Genomic DNA, 23,379 nt, shown 5'->3' with positions numbered 1-23,379 from the left:
CCTAACAAATTAAAGAAGCTTTTTGCTTCTCTCCTTTAAGGGCAGTGGGGTGTGTGTGTGTGTGTGTGTGTGTGTGTGTGTGATGATTTATACAAAGCTTCTGATTTTCCCTTCTGCTTACAGAATAATGAAGCAGTCCTGTAGGCTCCTGTAAGTCTGACAAGAGACCTAATAGAATTCTGTGGAAGATACTTTTGTACTTGTGGAGTTTTTGAGACTCCTTCCTGCTGTTTATGGCATTGTAACATATACGGCTGCATTTTAGGGCATTTTTGCCAGGTTTCTCAGTTTCCCTGGCCTTTGAGTGGTAAAGTATACCTGATACAAGGGATAGATACCTTTGGGGGGGTCCTGCCTGGCTTGTATCCCTCTCTGAGAATGGCTCCCTGGCCTCTGTGTGAACTCTACAGCAATAGTCCATGAAAAACGATGACCAGTCAAACTCTTTCTGGAATCTGGGACCCATCCAGACTTGAGTCAGTCAATGGCAGGTACACGGACTTGTATGGATACGTCAAATGAGTATGTGTGGGCCAAAATCTGGAGAGAGATAACTTGAATAAGCAGAGACCACAGGTTTAGGAGAATGTCATAAAGAGGAGGAAGAAAGGGGGAGGGCAGTCATCCATGTCCTCTGTCCCCATGAGTCCCAGTTGGGCCTGCATCAGTGACCAGGCCCAGCACAGAGGCATCGGCTGAACCTGATTTGACATCAGTCCAGCTTCTCAAACTTTGCCTCCTAAGTGAATTGGGACCCAGGAGGATGAACATGAATCCAGGGGCATTTGCCATATCTGGAGGACATTTTGTCAAGTATCTTACTTCTTTAATAATAAATAAATAAATAAATAAATAAAATCGGGGAGGATTTTACTCTAGAATAGATCTATACTTAATAAAAAGTGTTTTCTTCCAAGGACTTGTTGAGCTAAGACAGGGCCATGCAACGCTGTGGATTCCGAATCTCTGATGTACTACTACTGGCCCTAGTCTGAGGAACAGGGAATTTGTCCAGATGTCTGATCTTGCAGGTCAGAAGCATGAAACCCAAAGAAGAAAAGCGCTTTTTTTCTCCATTTTATGTCTTCCAATCCGAAAAACATAAGGGCGGGAGTGAAGATTAAGAGACTGAATATGAGTAAGTGATTAGCCGGGTGCCTTAAAAAACGAGCCCAGTGATGAGCACTGGGTGTTATGCTATATATAAGTTGGCAAATCGAACCCCGATAAAAAAAAATGCATACCAAAAAAAACACCAAAAAACAAACAAAAAAATGCCCAGTGAGGAATAAACGCGTGCTTTCTGCCCGCCCCGCGCGCCCCGCCCCGCCCGTCCGCGCGCCCCGCCCCGCCCGCCCCGCCCCGCCCCGCCCCGCCCCGCCCGCGCGCCTGCTCCCCGGGGCCGCGCCCCGCAGCCGCCCGCGCCGCCAGTCCGGTAACCGCCCCCGCCGGGCCCCGGCAGCCCCTCCGGCCCCTGGGTCCCAGGCCGGCCGATCCCGAGCGGGGCGCCGCTCGCTCGCTCGCCCGCTCGCTCGCCGCGGTGACCGCGCCAGGCCGGCCGGCGCCCCCCTGGCCTAGCCAGCCCCGCGCACGAGCCGGCGCCTGGGCCCCTGGCCGCCTCCGCCTCCCGCGGCCGCTCGCGGCGCTCTGCCGGGGGAGCGGTAGGGGTTAATCTGCGCTGCTGAACCTGTCGCGGTTGACCTCGCGTGGCCGCGTCAGCCTCGCCGGCCCCTTCTGCCCGCTCCAGCCGCGGCGCCCTCTCGCCCTCTCGCCCTCTCGGACTTGGAGGAACCCGAGGCTCGAGGGTTTTCCAGGCTTCGCGCCTCCTGTAGGGTTTCGGCAGGACCCGCAGAGGCGGAAACCGAGAAGTGCGCCCTGTTTTCAGAAGCTGGGAGCGCGCCGTGTCCTGGAGGCCTTATCAAAACCTCCTTGCCTGACCCAGGGCCTGGTGGGTGACTGGGAGGACCTCCTTGACAGGGTGACAGGGGCCTGCCTTGAGCCTGCTGGGGCCAACCCCCCCCCCCCCCCCAGGGGCGCTGTCCGTGATCAGTTGCCGGGGACTCAGCCCTTGGGGGTCCAAGTCCCTGCCCTGCCCCCACCTTTATCAGAAAATTTCTTCATCTCGCTGGGTCCTTCCCGAAATGTTTCCTGGCCTTGGGGCTTTAAAACCAGAGCTCCTGAATTCACCCAGAGAAAGGTATTCAGAGCTCAAGCTCAGCTCAGACATGGCACCTGGCTCCTGGGTGCCTAACTGATGCGGCATTGTGACCAGAGTTAGACCTCGGGTGCCCTTGGACACTCGCCCTTCCCACAACCCCAATCAGAGAGTCCTGAGTCCCCACAGGGCCAGTTAGCCTTGGCTAGACAGTACTAAGGGTACTTGCCAGCACTTCTAACAACTCCAGAATTAGGCTGAGAGGTAGGGCACTGGTTTTTAATGAAGATGACGGGGCTGTTCTAGTTTGTCTGCCTGGAGGAGTTTCTTGGGACATGGGACTTTCGGCTTTGAAACTAGGAAGGTCCTGGGGAAAGTGGGACAAGTTTGTTACCGTATTTTTAACCCTGGCTGCGCAATAGCTTCATACATGGAGCCTCTCTCCTAGAGGGTCTAACCTGATTGATCCAGGGAGGGTCTCAGATAGGAATATTTCTTTTAAAGCTCCCAAGTTGATTCCAACAAACTACCAGAGTGAGGAACTACTCAATTATAACCTAGGCAACATTGCTGTATAACCATTGAAGGTGGTTACTTTTTGGGCACAAGTGGACGGAGGTGTCTCTCAAAAGGGTGTATAGCCAACTGTAGTGGCCCTCTCCTTAACAAGAGGACTGTCAGAATGGCAGTGGCCTTATTGCTATGGTCTTTTCCCAGTTCCCTTATTGCTCGACAGCGAGGATCAAACTTTCTCCTTTCCTGGCATGACTTGGTACCTCCTCTCCCAAGGTCCATGGATTTGCCTCATGTCAACTGGAGAGGTCATGATTTGGACAGTCTCAGATGAAGCTGTCATGAGACTTGACAGGGATCCAGTCTCTTGGGCGGGGATGCTTACACCTATGAGTGGTGGTCTGGGGGCTAGCTGAAAGTGCTGTGTATACTTCAGCTTCTTCCTGTGGGACTGTTCCCTCTGCAGGCTGCCAGGATCATGTGGTATGTCAGCACTCGGGGGATGGCCCCACGGGTCGACTTTGAGGGGGCTCTCTTCTCTGGCTATGCTCCCGATGGGGGTCTCTTCATGCCCGAGGAGCTCCCACAGCTGGGCATAGAGACCCTGCATCAGTGGAGTGCGCTCTCCTACCCCAGCCTGGTGAAGGAGCTGTGCACCCTCTTCATTGGTCCTGAGCTCATTCCAAAAGAAGTCTTAAATGGTGAGCATCCCCCAGCCTCCCTTCTCTCCCACCTCACTCCACTGCCAGTCCAGCACCCCCACAGAGCTGCAAATCCATCACTTAACCCCTAGGCGGTTTCTAGTCCTATTTCCCAAACTTTGGAGTTTCCCCGCCCCCCCAGATTCTAGAACCCCAGAAATGTAAATATCCCCAAAGAGTTCATCCATTCCACCTTCTATCTTCAATGAGATGAATGCCATGGTGGTCTGCAGACAATGTTTCTCAAAAACCTCTTCAAGACCAGAGACTTCACCAACATCCTGAGATGCTTGAATGTTGGGATATTTCCTACCTGTATATAAAGCACCTGGGCCTTTAGATAGCTGTTCTGTTTCCTTGAATGGTAATTTCGGAAGGGACCTTGAGAGTGTCCTGGACCAAACTATCCTCTCAAACTAGAATGTACCCATGGACTCCTCTGGGGATCCTGGTTTTGTTGTTGTTTTGTTTTGTTTTGTTTTTTAAAGATTTCATTTAAATGAAATGAAATGAAAGAGGGAGAGGGAGGGGGAGAGGGAGAAGGAGAAGGGAGAAGCAGGCTAGATCCTGGGACTCCAGGATCATGACCTGAGCCCAAGGCAAATGCTCAACTGGCTAAGCCATCCAGGTGCCCTGGAGATCCTGTTAAAATACGGCTAAGCCACCCAGGTGCCCTGGAGATCCTGTTAAAATACAGATTCTGATTCAGTAGGTCTAGGATGCACCTGAAAATTCTGCATTCCTAGCAAGTGTCCATGGGCTGCTGGTCTATAGGCCAAATGTGAAATAATCCACAATGCAATGTTGAGAGTTTAGGGCTGGAAAGAAGGGGACCACTCAAGAATGTGGTCTGATAGCACTGATGGCATTGCCTGGGCACTTACTAGAATTCTCAGACTTCTTCAGACCTACTGCACTAGAATCTGCATTTTAAGATCCCAGGTGATTGGTCTGTTAATTAAGGTTTGAGGAGAAATTAAAAAAAAAAAAAAAAAAAGAAAAGAAAAATGGGATCCCTGGGTGGCGCAGTGGTTTAGCGCCTGCCTTTGGCCCAGGGCGCGATCCTGGAGACCTGGGATTGAATCCCACGTCAGGCTCCCGGTGCATGGAGCCTGCTTCTCCCTCTGCCTGTGTCTCTGCCTCTCTCTCTCTCTCTCTGTGTGACTATCATAAATAAATAAAAATTAAAAAAAAAAATAAGGTTTGAGGAGCACCACCTAAGATGACCTGCCTTAGATAGGATTATATGTAAACCATCCCAAGGTTCTGGTATCACAGGTGTGAAATTTAGTATAGCAAAAACAAACAACGTCTGGTCTTTAGGAAGGAGCATTAGAAGAGATGAGACACTGATTTGTTTGTTTCACAATTGTTGAATTGAGCCTCTGCTGACCTACATGCACATGAGAAATCCTAATGATAAAGTTTATAAAGTAGAAAATGGGAGTCTTACAGCACAATTTCTCTTCTCTAGGGGGCATCTCTGTGAGGAATCTATGAACAGTGTTGTTCATGTCTTTTCAGACTTTTTTCTAGGATTATGTAATTATACTCCTATGCAGTCTCATTTGGGATAAACGTTTCTGGTCTCTTATCTGGTAGCAGGAGATAGAAACTTCAAATTCAAAAGTGTAAAGAAGTGGGGCGGGGAGGGGAGAACCTGAGGAAGAGATAATGCCCTTCCTCCACTGTCCAACCCCTCTCCCCTCACAGATCTGATCGACCGGGCCTTCAGCAGATTCCGCCACAGAGAGGTGGTCCATTTGTCCAGGTTGAGGAATGGGCTGAACGTGTTGGAGCTGTGGCATGGGGCCACGTATGCGTTTAAGGACCTGTCCCTGTGCTGCACAGCACAGTTCTTACAGTACTTCCTGGAGAAGAAGGAGAAGCACATCACTGTGGTTGTAGGTGTGTGTTGCGGGCGTGAGGGCCAGAGCCCCTGAGGTGCCTCACTTGCTAGTATTCATCCATAGGATGCTCTGCATTGATATATCTCAAGGAGTTTGTATTACTGGTTCTTCTAGAGCAGGATTTGTAATCTTCCTGTGCCACGGACCCCTTAGTCCGGTGGAGACTACGGAACCTTCTCAGAGTAGTATTTTAAGTACACAAATTGTATAAGGTTACCTGGTACCAAGTCCACACAGATTCCTTGATTTCTGTCCCAGGATCTCTAGGAAGTTCATGGACCCCAGATTAAGTACTAGATTCCAACTCTTCAGGTATTTGAAGTAGACATTGCCTCATGTGGCAGGAATGCTTTGGGGGCTATTTCTTTCCTTCTCCATCTACCTTGATCTAAAGAGGAGGGTTATTTTTTCTGCATACCCAGGAACATCTGGAGACACAGGGAGTGCTGCCATTGAGAGTGTTCAAGGGACAAAGAACATAGACATCATCGTTCTGCTGCCCAAGGGTCACTGCACAAAGATTCAAGAGCTCCAGATGACCACAGTGCTGAGGGAGAATGTCCATGTGTTTGGAGGTGAGTGCTGGGATGGAGGCTCCAGGTAAAGCATGACCACCTTGAATGGGTCTATTTTGGGAAGTTGGCTGGAATACAACTAGTCAGGTGATTAGTTGACCATCCTTCCTCTTTTTTCTCTGTCCCTTCCTTTCTTCATCAGTCATGAGGTTGGTATATTCCTTGGCTCAGCTCTAGACAAGCTCTTGGCAACACAGTTTTATAAGCTATCAGAGATGACAAGTGCATAAACAAGTACTGACAGTAGGACCCAAGAAGTGTAGGTTGAAAACCATACCCCAAAGAGTGCCACCTCTATGTAAGTTCAGCCTACTGGTGCCATATACAGGCAGCCACCAGACCCATAGCCTGAGCCAAGTGCCTTGGGTTTTGTTCCAGGGCATTGAACTTTAGAGAGCACAAACATGTTAAATAACTATTTTAAAAGAATGTCCTTACATGTTAACAGCTCATGCCCTCCCTTATAGGATAGAAACAAGTAAGTCATGCATTTGGTTAGCAATCTAGGAAACTACTCGGTAGTATCCATTTTTGGAGATACCTCTTCCTGGGCCACATCATAAATTTTGCCATATTGTACTTGCAGAAGAGCAAAAGGGGCAAAAGAATATCTCCTTTAATATCAGCATCTATTCTGTAGAAATCAACTGTAAAAGGGCAGGATGAGCTTGAGTGGAGCCGTCCATCTTATTTCCACTTTTCACACCTAGCTAGACCCCAGGTAGCCACAAAGTAGGGGTGGGGGATATGAGGAGTAGGGGGTCTTGGTGAGGTTTTGTAGACTGTGGCCTTGGGAAAGCTGTCCAGGAGGCCTGGCTTGGTTTGATCACTCACTTAGCAGGAGAGCAAATGTGATGGCAAAAGACATTCCTCCCCCAACTCACCTGGCCTTCTGGTGTAATCCCATAGGGGATGTTTTCATATAACACCGGTTTTGTCAAGGAGCAAAAGCATAGTGCAAAGAAACCTTACCCATGGGAGTAGCATGAAGATCCTTCGTCGATATGTTCAAAAGTAAGCAAAAAGCCCTTCTCTTTTCTTTAGCAAGCACATACACATTCCAATGAAAATTTCTGGGTTTAGCTAATGCAGATGTTGGAAAATCTTACACATTAGCATTGGTGGTTGCCCATATTTGGCTGCATTTTCCTGCACTCATTGCAAAATTTTGATATATGATAATCTGGGCTCCCAAGGGTCCCTATTATACCCTAAGCACTATAATTGCTAGTTATGGAGTTAGAACTATCTTTGCCTAGAATCAAAGCAAAGAATAACATTCTGTACCTCTGTTCTGCCAGAGGAGTACCAAGGAGGTACTCCCTCCTTGCCTTATAGCAGATATTGGAAGGCTTTTACCTCAGAGCTTATATGTAAGCTTGGTTCCTGACCACAGAGTGGAGAACAGTGCATTTGTAAAATAGTAGTAGAAATGTGGATGACGATGAGTGCAACATGTCATAAATGTAGAGCCCAAGAGGCATTTCTGTTTTGCACATGTTCTGAGCTTCAAGAACTAATAATACAGCAGACTTTAAAGAAATTAATTTTTGTTTCTAAATAGCACTGTTCAGGTCCTTCCTTTCCTTTCTGGAATCTTCTGATTTGGTTTCTAGGAGGATGTGTGTTCGTTCCAGAGCTGAGTGGTTATGTTTTTTTCTCTTAGACTAGGGAGCCCAGGGAGTAGGAAAGGGCCACCTGGATTGTTGTGTGTTGGACACCGATGTTTTTTAAAGTCATCATTTTCCATATATATTTTATACTTGGTTCTTCTTAAGTGCAAAATAATCAGCAGGTGCTAGTTATAGATTATTTGGGATATTTTTGGCTGGAAGTAACAGAAAATCTAAGTCAGAACTTGAACAAGAATATTTTCCAGCTTATGTAAGTGAATGTCTAGAGGTGAGATAGGTTCCAAACAGCTGATTTAGCGACTCAACTGTCTGTCAGTGAGGACCCAGATTCTTTGCATTCTCTGCTCTGCCTTCCCCAATCCTAAGGCTCATTTCCCTTGTGGCATGTGATGCTTACTTAATGTAACTAAGTCTCTCCTCCTGTGGCTCCATCTTAAGAGCAGTGAATCTTTTCCTAGAACTCCAGAGACATCCCACTGTCGTGTGGGTGGATCTAGAGTCAGCCCCCTGGCCTCATTGCTGCTATACAGTGGAATGAATAACAACCTTGACGCCTATTCTGGCACTTCCTGCAGTAAATCTTACCTCTCACCTTCAAGTTTGGATCTGGTGGAGAAATAAACCCAGGTTCCAGATAAGAGATCAATATTGGCTTGATTGCTCATTGAGTAGGATTGAGAAGCAAAACTTGGACTCATAGCCAACTCACCATAAATTTCCCCAGTAATTCATCCATAAATTAAATTGTGTCCACACCCAGTTCGGGGAGGAAAGGTCCATGCCAGCTTACCTACCACATGGAGCAGAGATCAGAATGCCTCTCTGTGATCTGAGAGAAAGGCAGAGCATATGGGAACAATAACTCTATCCCCAAGCCCCGGTGGAGGACCATGGGGTAAAGAAAGGATCAGCTTCTTGCCACCTCATAGCCTCAGAAACCATCTCTCCTTCTTCCTGGAGAGTAGGGCAGGTGGGCATGGGCTCCAAGGAAGAGTTCTTTTTTTTTTTTTCCTAAAGATTTATTTATTTAGTTAGTTAGTTAGTTATTTAGTTATTTATGATAGACATAGAGAGAGAGAGAGGCAGAGACACAGGAGGAGGGAGAAGCAGGCTCCATGCCGGGAGCCCGATGTGGGACTCGATCCTGGGACTCCAGGATCGTGCCCTGGGACAAAGGCAGGCGCTAAACTGCTGAGCCACCCAGGGATCCCCCAAGGAAGAGTTCTTTTCCCAATATCCCACCTAGAAGGTTGATCATTTATGTCTAATTTCTTATAATGGTAGAAATGTTGGAAGTATGACCACAAGAATATGAGACGTTGTTTCTTTCATTGAGTTGCTTAATTTTTTTAAAAGATTTTATTTATTCATGAGAGACACAAAGAGAAGCAGAGACACAGGTAGAGGCAGAAGCAGGCTCCCCAGAGGGAGCCTGATGTGGGACTCAATCCCAGGACCCAGAGATCGAACCCTGAGCCAAAGGCAGATGCTCAAACACTGAGCCACCTAGGCACCCTGAGTTGCTTAATTTTGAGTCTAGAAAGCCAGGCCAAGACCTGGGCGAGCAGAAACTAAAGCCGAGTGAAGGTCCCAGCTGGATGGGCCCAGTGTGGGAGGGCCTTGTAGGCAAGTACTGGCGATGTGGGGGTTCTTCATGCTTCTGACAGCTACCCTCTGCTCTCTCCCCTGACAGTGGAGGGCAACAGCGATGAGCTTGATGAGCCCATCAAGGCCGTGTTTGCCGACGTGGCTTTTGTCAAGAAGCACAATCTGATGAGTCTGAATTCAATCAACTGGGCCCGAGTCCTTGTGCAAATGGCCCATCACTTCTTTGCTTATTTCCGGTGTGCACCATCCTTAGACACATGCCCCCTGCCCCCCGTGGAGGTGGTTGTGCCCACAGGGGCTGCTGGTAACCTTGCAGGTAAGGAGACCCCTGGGCAGAAATGGGCTTTCCAGAAAAATGCCTGTGGCCCTAGTTCTTCCAGCTGCCCTTTGGCTACAACTGGGAGGAGAAAGTTCGAGTCCTCGTGCTGAAGGTGACAGGCAACCACACAGAAGGAGCCCCTAGCAAACCTCCCCCGAAGTCCCTGGGAGGACATCCCAGCCTTTTGCTGCAGCGGGGAAGGATGGGCTAACCCCACTCAAGAGAGTGTGGAGAGATGAGGTTAAGGTTCAACTTCTGGTTTGGCCTGGCACTCCCCACCCCCAGATATCCGGACTTTACCCCCAGCCTCAGCCAGCTGCCTAGTATGAGGGCAACTGGCACAACATGTTCCCACTCCTAGAATACTACCCAGAGACCATGTAAGGTGGAAAAAGGTGTGGACTTAGGGTTCTGGCCCCAGCTGAATGGCCATGGAGCAGTCCCTTAGATTCAGCTGCTCGGGTGTAAAAGCAATATTGGATAGCTTATCATATCTCTCAGGGCTACCGTGAAATGCAAGTGAGATCCTTCATGTGTGTACTTGAACTTTGTAAGGGTGAAGTGCTGTGCTGCTGTGTGGCAGTAAAATCATCTTAAATAATAATAATAATAAACATTTATCCAGCACTTACTGTGCATCAGGCAGCCCTCTAAGTGCTTTTCACATATCAACTTATTTAATCCTCATGTGCACCTATGAGGACGGTACTCCCATCCCTGCTTTATAATGAGGAAGTGGAGACACAGCTAAGTTAGCCAGCTTGCCCCTGCTTACACACGGGGCATGGCAGAGCCAGAATCACCACCTCCAGAGCCTGCATCCTCTTGAGCTTGCTAGGCTGCCTCCTAACGGGCACCACTGTTTCTGATGGTTCTGTCGGCAGCATTGCTTCTGATGGGTGCCAAAGGTGGCTTCAGTGAGACCAGGAAAGCATCCTAGCAGTCAGGAGGCTCCCTGACTTCTTCCACTACCATGAGGGTGGGAAGAATGGGGCTGGCGGTTAGGCAAGGATAGCTCAGTCATCTTCATTGGGGGAGAAAACACACTGGGCTCCCCATTTGCATGAATGGTGCTGCCTGCACATGTCCTGGTGCCTACCACAGTGGTGGGCACAAAACGAACACTTGCAGAGAGTGTTCCTATCGATATCTGCTCCATCAGGAACCAGCTGTTTAAATTTAAGCCCCTGGGCCCTTTTGAACATCTGTATCTCCTCTGCCATACACCAATAGCATGGGGTTTACAGGCGGATCAAAGGAAGTAAGAATGTGAAAGTGCTTTGCAAAATTCAGAGTGATGTTGGGGTGATGTGATCCCTAACTCCTCTTAATGACCCGCCACAGATGAACCATTCGTGAATTATGTAAAACCTTCCTTAGATGACTACCTTTTAGGACTCTCTCCCTCTCTCAGGGTGAGGAATTCCTTGTTTGTTCCATGCAAACAGAAACTGCTGGCAGGGTGGGCCGAGGGCACTGCTCTGTCCTTCTCCATGGGGCCTCTCCAGGAGGTGCGGTCTATCTGAAGGCACTGCTTCTAGGAGGCTGAGTCAGGGTCAAGAGCATGTGCCCTTCCGCAGGGAACCTTCATTTTCTCTTCTGCAAGTGGTAGCAGGCATGTGTGCCTGGTGTGTGTGTGAGAGAGACTGCTTTATTGTTATATGATTCACATACTATACACTTCACCCGTTTAAAGTATACAACTGAACAGTCTTTAGTATATGTGCAGATTTGTGCAGCCACCCCCACAGTCAATTTCAGAACATTTCATCACCTTGGAAAGGAACCCTGTTCCTGTTAGTGGTTACTCCCCGATTCCTCTCATTCCCCCAGCTCCAGGCAACCATTGATCTGTTTTTGTCTCTATCGATTTGCCTGTTCTGGACATTTTATACAAATGGAATCATGCAACTTGGGTCCTTTTGTGTCTACCTTCTTTCACTTCATATGTTTTCAAGTTTCATCAATATTATAACATGTATGAATACTTTTTTCCTTTTTATGGCTGAATAATATTCCACTGTGCACGTATACCACATTTTGTGTATCCATTTATCCATTATTGGACATTTGGGTTGCTTCAGTTTTATAACTATTATGAATAATGCTGCTATAAACATTGGTATGTAAGTTTTTGTGCGTTCCTGTATTTTCCCTTCTCTTGAGCATATATACCTACAAGTGGAATTTCTGGGTCACATGGTAACTCTAGGTTTAACTTTTTGAGGAACTGTCAGACTTTTCCAAGGCAGCTGCACCATTTTAAATTTCCACCAGCAACATATGAGTGTTTCAGTTTCTCCACATCCCACCAATGCTTTGATTCTAGCCATCCTAATGGACATGCAATGGTATGTCCTTGTGACTTTGGTTTGTGTTTTCCTTAAGTTGAGTATCTTTTATGTTCTCACTGGCCATGTGTATATCTCCTGAAGAAATGTTTGTCCAAGTCTTTTTGCCCAATTTTAAATTGAGCTACTAGTATTTTTATTGTTGATTTGTAAGAGTTATCTGCATATTCTGTATCCTTAATCAGATATACAATCTGCAAATATTTTTTCCCATTCTGTGAGCTGCCTTTTCATTTTCTAGATAGTGTCTTTGAAGCACAAGTCTTCAAAATCTTCAAAAAGCACAAAAGTTTCTTAATTTTGATGAAGTCTGGTATGTCTAAATCTCGTCTATTTCTTGTACTTGGGGTATCATGTCTGAGAAAACTTTGTTCTTCCCCCTTCTTGTCTTAAGCTGGGTGCATTGCTCAGAAGATGGGCCTGCCCATCCGCCTGGTCGCAGCAGTGAACCACAACGACATCATCCACAGGACTGTGCAGCAGGGAGACTTCTCTCTGTCTGCGGCCGTTGAACCGACCTTGGCCTCAGCTATGGACATTCAGGTAGGACCTGTGGGAAAGTGTGCACCTGGTCCAGGTGTTGATTGAGTGGGCATGGTCAAGAACGGACAACAGTGTGGCCCTACACACTGGCACCCTGCCTTCCTGCCCAGGTGCCCTACAACATGGAGAGGATCTTCTGGCTGCTATCTGGCTCTGACAGCCAGGGGACAAGAACTCTCATGGAGCAGTTTGAAAGGACCCAAAGCATGAGTCTACCCAAGGAACTGCACAGCAAGGTCAGTCACCTCACCATTCATGCGTCACAGAGAAGGTGAAGGGTGTAGCCATGAAACCCAACAGTGATTTGAAAATCTGTCTAAGGAAAGAAGGTACCTGTTTCTTGAGCACCTGTTATGAGCCAGGGACTTTTGCAGTCACTTTCTGTGAATTAATTTAGTGAATGAGGGGAGGTAGTAGAAAGCATTGGTTTAGAGTCAGACAGGGCTTGGCTCTAAGCTGGCTATGAGAACTTGGGCCCGTTTCTTAAACTCTGTGCCTCAATTTCCTCATAAGTGAAGCAGGGCTAATAAGAATGCCTATCACTGTTGAAGATTTAAGTCAAATAATACCCATGAAACACTTTGTATACTGCCTGGTAATTCAGGGCTTGATACATTGACTATTATTATTATTTTTATTTATTATTGTTGATTTTCAGCAGTAGCAACAATTGGAAGCTACTTTGCCCAACTGGTATGAACAGAGACATCTGTCCTCTTGAGCTTTCTTTCTTTCTTTCTTTCTTTCTTTCTTTCTTTCTTTCTTTCTTTTTTTAAGGAAAAGGAGTAATTTTATTTCTTCAGAGTGGTAGGAATCTAGTTAAGAAGGATTGCTTTTATTTAATTTGTTTATTACTTTTTTTGAGAGGGAGTGTGTGTGAGTGGACAGGGGCAGGGGGAAGGAGAGACAGAGGGAGAGAGAGAATCTTAAGCAGGCTCCATGTTCAGCACAGAGGCTAATGTGGGGCTTGATCTCACAACCCTGAGATCATGACCTGAGCCAAAATCAAGAGTTGGACACTTAACTGATTGAGCCACCAAGGTGCCCCGATTACTTTTATTTTAATGCAACCTGGTGATGGTCCACTTATTTTACATTAAGAAAAAGGATTTCATATGTTGATGTTGTCTTTAATTTTCTCTACCACATCCCATCAACTCATCCAGACTGTATGTCCAGTGACCAGGACCTCACTACCTCACACCAGCTCTCATCATTACGAAGTTCTGTATGCTGAGCTGGGGTCTCCTCCTTCGCACCTGTGCCCTGGGGAATAGTATGATTCCCATATTCCAAGAGAATCTTCGTTTCTCTGTTGAGTCTTTCCAGTTCCTTTAGCTGTCCCTTATATGACCAAATTTTACACAGTCAATGACTGTCTTCAAGGGTTGTTCCCAGAACTAGATATAGTTCTCTGGGCTTAGCCACCACCCATGCAGACCACAGTGGAATTTCAATGTTCCCTGTGATGCCACCTGTCTTAGCTTGGGCCACTATCACAGAGTACCAGAGACTGGGTGGCTTATAAACAACAGACATTAATCTCTCTCGGTTCTGGATGCCAGAAGTCCGAGATCAGGGTGCCAGCCTGGTTGGGTTCTGGTGGGAGCAACTTCCATAGAAGTGGCAGCTGCCAGTGTTTCCTCATAGCTTCACATGGTCGAAAGACATTTAGCAAGCTCTCTGGCCTCTTCTTATAAAGACACTAATTCCATTCATGATGGTTCCACCCTCCTGACCTAGTTACCTCCCCAAAGTCCCACCTTCAGATACCATTACATTGGAATTAAATTTTTCACATATGAATTTGGGTTTGGGGGGCAGAGAACACAAACATTCAGACCATACCACAAGCAAAGATCAACTTATTTGGTTAATGGTTTGTTTCAATCCCGCATTCCTTCTCCTCATGTAAATGAGGTGCTCCAGGGAAACAGACACCAGATCCCACACTGCTTCATTCCCTCCCTGGCTGTACACATACAAGACTTTCCACCTGCTGGAACAGCCATCACTCATTCCTTCATTCCTGTATTCCCTGTATCCCCTGTAAGCTAAGAACTGTGCTAGGTGCTGGAGATACAAAGATAGAACACATTCTTTGTCTTCTGTGAACCCACATCAATAGCACACAATAAATTTTCAAAGAATGATCAGATCAACCCTCCACACTGAGGGGCCAGTGAGAAGGGAGTCTTCCTCTGTCTGAGGATTGGGGGAGGCTTCCTGGAGGAGGTGTGACCTGGGCTGGGAAGGTGTTCTTTCACCCACCGGAAGGGAGTACACCGATGACAAGGCACCAGAAATGTCTGAGTCCCCATAACCTCCTGTGTTGTGTCCATTTGTGGAACAAGACTATATACTAATTTGCTGATTCATGAGCTAATCCTAACTGAATTCATTGACCTGAAACTCAGATGATCCTTCCCCCAAGCTGAGTGAATCAACTTAAAACTGGGAAACATAGGGAGCTAGATTTTTCTCTGAGCTAAAGCTGAGCTCTTTGTCTGAGCTTCTGTCTGAGCTGATACCATCTGAATCTCTGGTGTTGCCTGCCTATGTTATATAGTGAGTTTTTAGTCACTTTCCCTGGGTTTCCCCTGGCCCTGATTCCCACCCCTCTGATCCTGGGACCTGTCAGCTTTCAGGGGCAATGACGTCTGAGTCCATGTCGGATGAGGCCATCACCTGGACCATGAGTCGCTGTTGGGAAGAGAACCAGTACTTGCTGTGCCCTCACTCAGCTGTGGCTGTGGGTTACCATTATCAGCAGATGGATAGGCAGCAGCCCAGGTATGGGCCACAGGCGCCTGGGTCACTGGGGTACTCTGGCTTTCAAGGGCCCTCCTCTTCCCCAAGCAAGGGAGACAGGAATCTGCATGAATGGCTTTCATGGGCTTGACTGGTGCTGTGTGGAACTGTGCCCTGAGAACTGTGGTCCTGGAGGAGGGTGTGTGATCAATGTTTGGGTATGGTTGCTGTGAGGTAGTGGGTGAACTGGGTCTCCAGCAAAGAGGAGCAGTTTTCCTGGCAGCGTCATTGTAGAGAGGAGTTGAAAGTACCCAACATCTGCCTCTTTCTCTCTCTTCCTTTCCTCTCTGTGCACCACCCTATCCCTACCTCCCCTGTTCCTTCATCTCCTCCCTCCTTGCCTTCTCCTTTCCATATCTGTCCCTCTGTTTTCTCGCCTGCCCTCCTGTTGCCACCTGCACCACCCCACAGCTTTCCCCGGTGCTGTCTGGCCCCCGCCTCTGCAGCCAAGTTCCCAGAAGCTGTCCTGGCAGCCGGGCTGACCCCAGAGACCCCTGCAGAGATCCTAGCTCTGGAGCTCAAGGAGACGCGCTGCACCCCAATGCGGAAGGGTGACGACTGGACACTGATGCTTCGGGACACCATTGAGAGTCTGGGCTGGCAGCAGAGGGGTCACTTTCTGAATGCTCCCAAATAGCCAGGCCGGGTTGGATGGACTTCCTTCAGGCTTCAGACCCCAGGGAGGCTTGCCCTCTGAATTGCTTTGTGCACTTTCTCCTCATTAAGAGTTGTCATTAAGAGAATCTCAGGAGGCTGCTGAGCATGGTCTGGTGCTGGCTTTGCTTTTATGGCTGCTGTGTTCTCACCGTGGTGGTCCTGTGCCCGGTTACTGGAGCTGCTGGGTGTGGGGGTATGGGTGGATGGGGTGTTCCAGATGGTGCAGGAGCATCCCTGCAGCATGTCATCGTTTCAGACCTGCCGATGAAGAGCTTGAGCTCAAGGTGGGCCTCAACTCCAGGGGTGAGACCCCTTATCCTGAATCTCTGCAGGTGGGGGCTTCTCCATCCATTAACACAGGTCTGAGGTTCACAGTCTCTGAGCCTTGGTTTATCTGGTCTCCAAGCCAGATCCAGAGGTATTCACCTGCCTCGTCAGAGGCTCCCCTCTTGTTAGAAGCGTGGGACTCCCTGGAGTAAAAGTGCACGTTCAGTGCGATGATGACTCTATGGCTTGTGAGCAGAGACTAGTGGCTACTGGGTGGTAGCAGGGTGCCAGAGGGTGTGCTGCGTCTTCCTGCTGCTCTAGACTTGTCTGGCACTGAGGGGCAACAGAACAGGCAGGGGAACAGGTAGCGTGCATGGTGGTGGTGGACAGAGTCAAGATTTGGTATCACCAAATCAAGGCCATGTGGGAAAGCATGCACCCCAAAGTGCAAACACAATCAAGTTGCTCTCTTGCTCTTCTATCAGATTCCCCTGTTGTGTTAATCCAGGGCATGTGTCATAGCAGCATTAACCACTAAATAAGGTCCAGATGCCTGCATTTCCTTAGGTACCTCCATAATCATACTGCCTCAGAGAGGTCACACTGTCTTTTCCTCTGAAAATATGACTCACTTTCTCCCCTCTCCATGCTTTCCACCCTGCCTTGGCCTCTGGGAGACTGTCCTTCTTTGATAAGTCCTGCAGATTGTTTACTGCAGAGTTGTCCTTCATCAGGCCAGATGGGATCAATGGTTCCTGATTCTGGCAGAACTTCAACAGTAGCTTTCCTTCTACCCTGTTTTGTGGTTCCCCACATCAGATATCATCTCCCCATCTCGAAGTTTCTTGAAGACAAGAATCACTGCTTTACACAATGGGCTGAAACTTTTTGGATTTGCCCCTACTGATCAAAATGTTTTTAGAATTTGTTCTCCCAACATGTGGATACTAAATTATATGTAAGCTACTACTAAATTATATATAAACTATACTGGCCCTGGGATCTCCTCAAAATGCACACTTCTGGCCACCTTCATAGATGAATATCTGGGTCTGGGGTGGACATCTGACATTCTTACAGATTCCCTAAGTCTTCTGTGCACTCTAATTTGGGAAACCCTGGCTGGGGAATTTAAGTGGATAAATAATTTATCAATTGTGAGGTGTACTTTACTTCCACAAGGGCATACTTTATTGCTCCTACAGTTTTCATGATCTAGCCTTGCACTGGGGAATTCAGTAGCTACTAGCCACATGTGACTCTGAGCACTTGAAATGCAAATAGTGCAACTGAAGAGCTGAATTTTTAATTTAAAAAAATTTTAATTTACGGGCAGCCTGGGTGGCTCAGTGGTTTAGCGCCACCTTCAGCCCAGGGCGTGATCCCGGAGATCCAGGATCGAGTCCCACGTCGGGCTCCCTGCATGGAGCCTGCTTTTCCCTCTGCCTGTGTCTCTGCCCCCCCCCCTCTCTGTGTCTCTATGAATAAATAAATAAAATCTTTAAAAAATAAATGTAAAAAAAATTAATTTACATTTAAATTTCAAAACTAATACTTGATTCAGTCATTAAAATCTTTTAAGTAGTTTTGGAAAGATGCGGGTATGTGAATCTGCTTTTTCCGCTATAAATTTTATGAAGTTTAAATATAGATACGTATTCCCAATGAAAATTTAGTGTTCTAATTAAAATACACCGTAAGTGTAAAATACATGCTGGATTTCTAAGACTTCGAATGAAAAAAAATCTGAAATATCTCAGTAATAATTTTATATTGATCACAAGTTGAAAGGATATTTTTTGATGTATTGTGTTAAATAAAATATATCATCAACTTTAATTGTTTCTTTTCCTTTTACTAGGATATTTAAAGTTTTATATGTGGCTTGCCTTTGTGGTTCACATTGCATTTCTGTGGACAGCAGTGATCTAGAGTTTAGCATTGGCTTCGGGTCCACATGAACACACTGCAGATTATTGCGGGTTTAAATTACTGCATGAATCGAGGGGGAGGGGTTTAGACCAACACAAACATGTGAAGGTCCACACAAGCCCTATGCTCTGGACATGGAGGGGGTGGTGCTTTGGAACATAGGTGAGGCAGGCACGCACGCAGGGAGTTTGGGGGGACACTAGAGGGCGCTGTTGTTACCATTCTGAGGGCTGCGGGGTAGGGGTGAGGGAGGGGGGGTGTATCCAGCCTCCTTAGCCCCATACCCATGCCCTGGGATCTAAAGGAGCTGGTCACCCAGGTTGATCTCTGCCTGCCATTCCCACAGCAGAGCATGCCAGCCCCACATCTCTGTGATGCCCAGGGAGAGAACGCCCTCCTACTGGAAAATTGGACATTGAAGCATGACATTCAGTACAAAGAGGGAAGGACAGGAATGCTGGACCCACAGGAGGATGATAGAGCATTCCTAAAGGAATGACAATGACCCTTCCAGGCCAAAGCACTGCGCAGTTGTTGAGACCCTGTAATATCTTCATTAGCAAACATGATGGAGCCCCAGAGTCTGTTTATCCACTAGGCACTATAGGTCTGATGCTTAGGAGTCACGATACATTTAAAGACCTACGAAAATGTTTTCATTTCTTTTAAAAATCAAAAGAAATAATGAGGGACGTCTGGGTGGCTCAGCGGTTGAGCGTCTGCCTTCAGCCCAGGGCGTGATCCTGGAGTCCTGGGATCAAGTCTCACATCGGGCTCCCTGCATGGAGCCTGCTTCTCCCTCTGTCTGTGTCTCTGCCTCTCTCTCTCTCTCTCTCTCTCTGTGTGTCTCTCATGAATAAATAAGTAAAATCTTAAAAAAAAAAAAAAGAAAGAAAGAAAGAAAGAAAGAAAAGAAAAGAAAAGAAACAACGAATACAATCCAGCATGGCTTCTATTCAACATAGTCATACAATAGAATTTTAAACATTTTTTATGGAGGAAGAGGCCCATGAAAGTGAAAGCACCCAGGGTCCACAGAAGTCATTATGTGGGCCTAAAAGTACGTGCTACATACCAGAGAATGCTTTGCCATGTAAGTAATTGAATCCTGAAAACCTGTGATTTAAGTCTTCCTATTATCTGCATTTTGCAGGTAAAGAAACTGAGGCAGAGATGAGTACCTAGGTGGCTGGGGTGGCACCACTAAGAGGCAGAGAGGCTAAGACTTGAACCCAGATACTGTGGTTTCAAGTTCAATGTATAGTTTCCTTCACACTGTCTTCAGTAGCTGCTCTGTTGTCCACCACTTCCCATCCTTCCCAGGCTGTGGCCCTGCTTCTGGATTCTTCTCTGCCCTCTCCTCCATGGATGGATGTGGGAACATGGTTTTGTGTCTCTGAGAGGCCCGCCAGGGGCTGCTGTGGCCCAGGTTTGTGGGTCTCCCAATTGGCACTGTCACTGGCCCCCAGGGCCCACTGCGGGCTGCCCTGAGCGGCAAGCTCCTTATCTTTTGCTACCGTATTTCTGAGGGCCTCAGGGGAGTGTTGAGATCATAGGGGTCACAAAAATCCCCACCCTTTGGATGGTTCAGAGACCTAAGTGGTCACCATACCTGGAGGAAGGGACCCAGAATGAAGCCACTAGACACAGTGCAAATAGATGCAAAACATGAACTGCATCTGGCCATGGGGAATCTTGGAGGCAAGTAGAAGAGCAGGGCAGGCATGAGAGAAAATCAAAGAAGCACCTGCACCATGAACATACAAGCAGCCTAGCTGTCCTCACACGGACACACACACACACACACACACACACATACACATCTACACACATACATACAGACCTGCATGCACTCATTAACATCTACACGCCCATACACACCTGCGCATACATCTACACACACCCACACACATCTACACACCCATATACTTACACATCTACATACCCATACACACACCCACACATATCTGCACAGCCATACACACCTGCACACACACATACATCTACATACCCATACATATCTGCACACACATACATCTACACACCAGTGTGCGCACACACATCTACATACCCATACATGCCTGCACGCACACATACTTCTACACACACATATGTCTCACTGGCCCCAGACAGAGTTAGAATGGGCTGTCCTTCCTGAGAGCACCATGTACTGGCCATGTGATCACAAGCCACATCACCTTCGTGAGCCTCAGGCTCCTTGTTGGCTAATTCCAGTCCTTACCTGGCTGGTTTGTTTTGAGGATTACATGAGATAATGTATTCCCAAGTGCTAGGTAAATGCGAAAATGCTGCACAAATAGTTCTTCTTATTAACACAATTATAGTCTGCACTGAACAATTTAGTACTTTTAAGCTATCTTGTATTTTTTACTAATTGCTTTGTGAATTAGTCTTATCTTGCCTACAAGACTGCCTCTTCCTCAAGGACCCAGTTGGTCTGCAGCCCCACAGTGCTGGCACAGCTCTGGGCACAGGGTTGGAGGTGCCTTGCCCAGCCAATGTGCCTGGCAACAGGCTCTGTGGGGCTCGTTTGGGGGTTCAATGGGATGGATTGGCCAGTAGTGGCTCTGCTAGCTTGTTAACAAGCCTTGCTGATTTGCAACGACGATGGGGATGGAATGATGCCCTTTATTGAGCATTAGTGACTGGCTGAGCCCTTGGTGAAGTACTTCCCAGACATGGACTCCTCTAACAGTCATGAGGATTATCTGAGAAAGGACTATTAGGATCTCCATTTTAGAGATGAGGAAATGAAACACAGAGAGGTTAAGCCATTTGCTGAAGGCCACCCCAGCCAGTGAGTGGTGGAGGAGAGATGCGAGGCTGAGTGTAGGGTCTGTGAGCTTGAACGTCGTGCTAGCCTAGAAGAGGCACTTTGGGCCAGATGGCCTTTGGGTTCTCTTGAAATCAGGATCTGTGGTCATCCGAAGGTTAGATGGGGAGATGGCTGAGTCTGAGAAAGCCAGGTGCTCTGGGGAGGAGCAGGGAGCCAGAACTTTTGCTGGGGGCTTGCCCCTGGCTCGGGTTCCCACTTGGAGCTGGGGTCCTCACTGGGGAAGGCTGGGAACAAGAGTCTGCTGAGTGGGGTGGGTGTTGTCTTGGGAGGCAAGTGGCGTGACAGAAGATCTGAGAGGCTTTTCAGTGGCTGACAGGGAGGCCCTGCCGTGTGGGCCCACTGGGAAGACCCAGATGGGCGGAGCTGGGGAGACTTTGTTGAGTTTTCTGTGTCCCCAAATAAAGGGTGAGCAACATGAGGAGGGCCGGGCCATTAACCTCCTAAAGGGGGAGAGGGATGATTTCTCTGTCCTGCTCAAGAAAGCTTCTCCCCAGATCCACCCTTCAGCCTACCAGGTGCTGGGCCCTGTGTTGGGTTCCCAGGGAGAGAGAAAGGGTAGGAAAAGACAGGGCTGGGGTTAACTTATGTAGAAGGATAAAAGCCTGTGACAACACCCAGGCCCCAAGGCTGTGAGTGACCAGCTCTTGAATGCAGGAGCCCGGCAGCCCTCCTGTGGCCCCCCTCTTCCCCATCCAGCTCCAACACTGACCCACAGTGTTGCAGTGATTGGTTTAGGGGTCTGCTCCCCGAATACTTAAACATTTTTGCAAGACTCCTGTCCAATACCCCATCAAACAAGACCTAGCCCCCAAACTTAGCCTTCCTGAGTATGGCCTCAGTGAGTGGCTGACTAGAAAAGAACTGGCAGGAGGGCTGCAGACCCAGAAAAGGAAAGATGATGGCAGGGAGAGGGAGTGGTTGGAGAGAAGAAGGCTGGGTTGAGTGTCCAGGGGTCTGTTAGGTGCCGAGGTGGTCCTCCTAGATTCAGAACTGTTTCCTTCTCCTCCTCAATAGTTTGGTCATCACATAGATCTAAGAAGGCAGAGGGACCTCTTTCTTCTGAATGATCAGGAGCTAAGTAACCAAGGCCAACCATAACAAGTACAAAACTAAGAACCCAAGCAAAGCTCTGGGTCCTTCCACGCAGGGTGAAACCACTAGAGCCTTCCTCTGGTGTGGCTTCTAGGAGGATCCACAGAGTGTCACCTCTCCCACCTCCTATTCAACTCCTCGGCCACCTGGATCACAGTCTTCCTTTACCCTTCCTTATCCAAGCCAAATCCCCAAGCGGAGACAGTGCTTGCTTATAGAATGGATTCAGTTTAGGTCTTGAGGGATCAGAAGGGTGAGGGCTCAGCTCTGTACAATGCTCCTGCAAATAAAGGTCACTTTTGCCCTCCTTTCCCCCAATCTCTGGACAAAAAAAAATCCCTCCAAATTCTCCAAGCCCAGGAGGAGCCAGCCAGTGATTCACATGGCCCGCAGAGGGCAGCAGAACACACCCCAAGGCCCTCTCCCTCCGAGGTGACGGACTCCAGCCCCATCCCCACCCCCTACATGCAGGTAGGTCTGACTTTGTTCTCTAGGAATTAGAAACCCTGAAGGTCTGAGAGGGGGTGGTGGCAGAGTTTCTTTAGTCCATTCTCAGATTTAATACTGGGGCCTCCTTCCTTTAAAAATAATAAAAATATATATCACAGATGCTTCCAATGTTGTCTTAAGTAGTTTTTGTTTTGTAATAACGCTACTCAAACATGTACAAACATAAAACTACTTGTGAACTCCTTATACTGATAACTCTCATACAAAGATAAACAGAAATAAAAATTCAAATTAAATGAGAACAAATCTACAAATGCAATCAAAGTTCAAAGTCATCTCATGAATGATAAATCACATGCCACACTCAAACCTCCAGAGCCCCAGACCTAGGGCACTGAAGTCTGCAGGCAGGGTTTTGGTGTTGTCCTCGTGGGTTTAGCTGATTTGTCCTCTGTTTGTGATGGAGTAATTTCATTCTCCCTTCCCTCTTCCTTTCAAATCACAGGGAAACATCCCAAGCACAGCACGTTGTGATTGATGCCATAGGACCTTTGCTTGGCACCAACTCACCAGGTATTTGTCACGGGGTCTACCCTTCCTTACTGGCTTGTGACAATTGAGACAGTATTGTTGCTTGTAATTGTAAATACAAATACAAATGCAGACTCTGGAATTATGCATTTCATTTTAAGGTGGCTGGACACGCACAAAAATCACATACAAAAAACCCACACCATTGGGACACCTGGGTGGCTCAGTGGTTGGGCGTCTGCCTTCGGCTCAGGTCATGATCTCAGGATCTGGGATCGAGTCCCACACTGGGCTCCCCGTGGGGACCCTGCTTCTCCCTCTGCCTGTGTCTCTGTCTCTCTCTCCCGTGTCTCTCATGAATAAATAAATAAATCTTTAAAAAGCCACACCACTGATTGAGAATTCTTAAATAGCAAGGATGGGGAGTTCCTGGGTGGCTCAGTCAGTTAAGCCTCTGGCTTCAGCTCAGGTCA

General features: G+C 47.7%; 1 protein-coding gene across 6 annotated transcripts; it reads left to right on the top strand.

Annotated features, from left to right (window-relative positions):
- Positions 1 to 1,383: 1,383 nt before the first annotated feature.
- THNSL2 (threonine synthase like 2) lies at positions 1,384 to 22,928 on the top strand. 6 transcript variants are annotated; one of them, XM_025453869.3, is made up of 9 exons: positions 1,384 to 1,435; positions 3,135 to 3,369; positions 5,083 to 5,277; positions 5,702 to 5,854; positions 9,182 to 9,412; positions 12,161 to 12,309; positions 12,420 to 12,545; positions 14,951 to 15,102; positions 15,532 to 17,883. In XM_025453869.3, the coding sequence occupies exons 2-9, from the start codon at positions 3,147 to 3,149 to the stop codon at positions 15,755 to 15,757; spliced, it is 1,455 nt and encodes a 484-aa protein (XP_025309654.3). In that variant the 5' UTR covers positions 1,384 to 1,435; positions 3,135 to 3,146; the 3' UTR covers positions 15,758 to 17,883. The 6 variants fall into 6 exon arrangements, with proteins under 6 accessions (XP_025309654.3, XP_048951501.1, XP_048951500.1 ...); XM_049095544.1 differs by lacking the exons at positions 1,384 to 1,435; positions 14,951 to 15,102; positions 15,532 to 17,883 and adding exons at positions 1,647 to 1,948; positions 22,286 to 22,396; positions 22,881 to 22,928; XM_049095543.1 differs by lacking the exon at positions 1,384 to 1,435 and adding an exon at positions 1,652 to 1,948 and having other exon boundaries at positions 15,567 to 17,883.
- The last annotated feature ends 451 nt before the right edge of the window (positions 22,929 to 23,379 follow it).

The sequence above is a fragment of the Canis lupus genome, chromosome 17 (genome assembly GCF_003254725.2).
Source record: "Canis lupus dingo isolate Sandy chromosome 17, ASM325472v2, whole genome shotgun sequence".
Taxonomy (NCBI): domain Eukaryota; kingdom Metazoa; phylum Chordata; class Mammalia; order Carnivora; family Canidae; genus Canis; species Canis lupus.
Note: the sequence above shows the minus strand (reverse complement) of the source record. Positions and strands in the feature narration are given on the sequence as shown.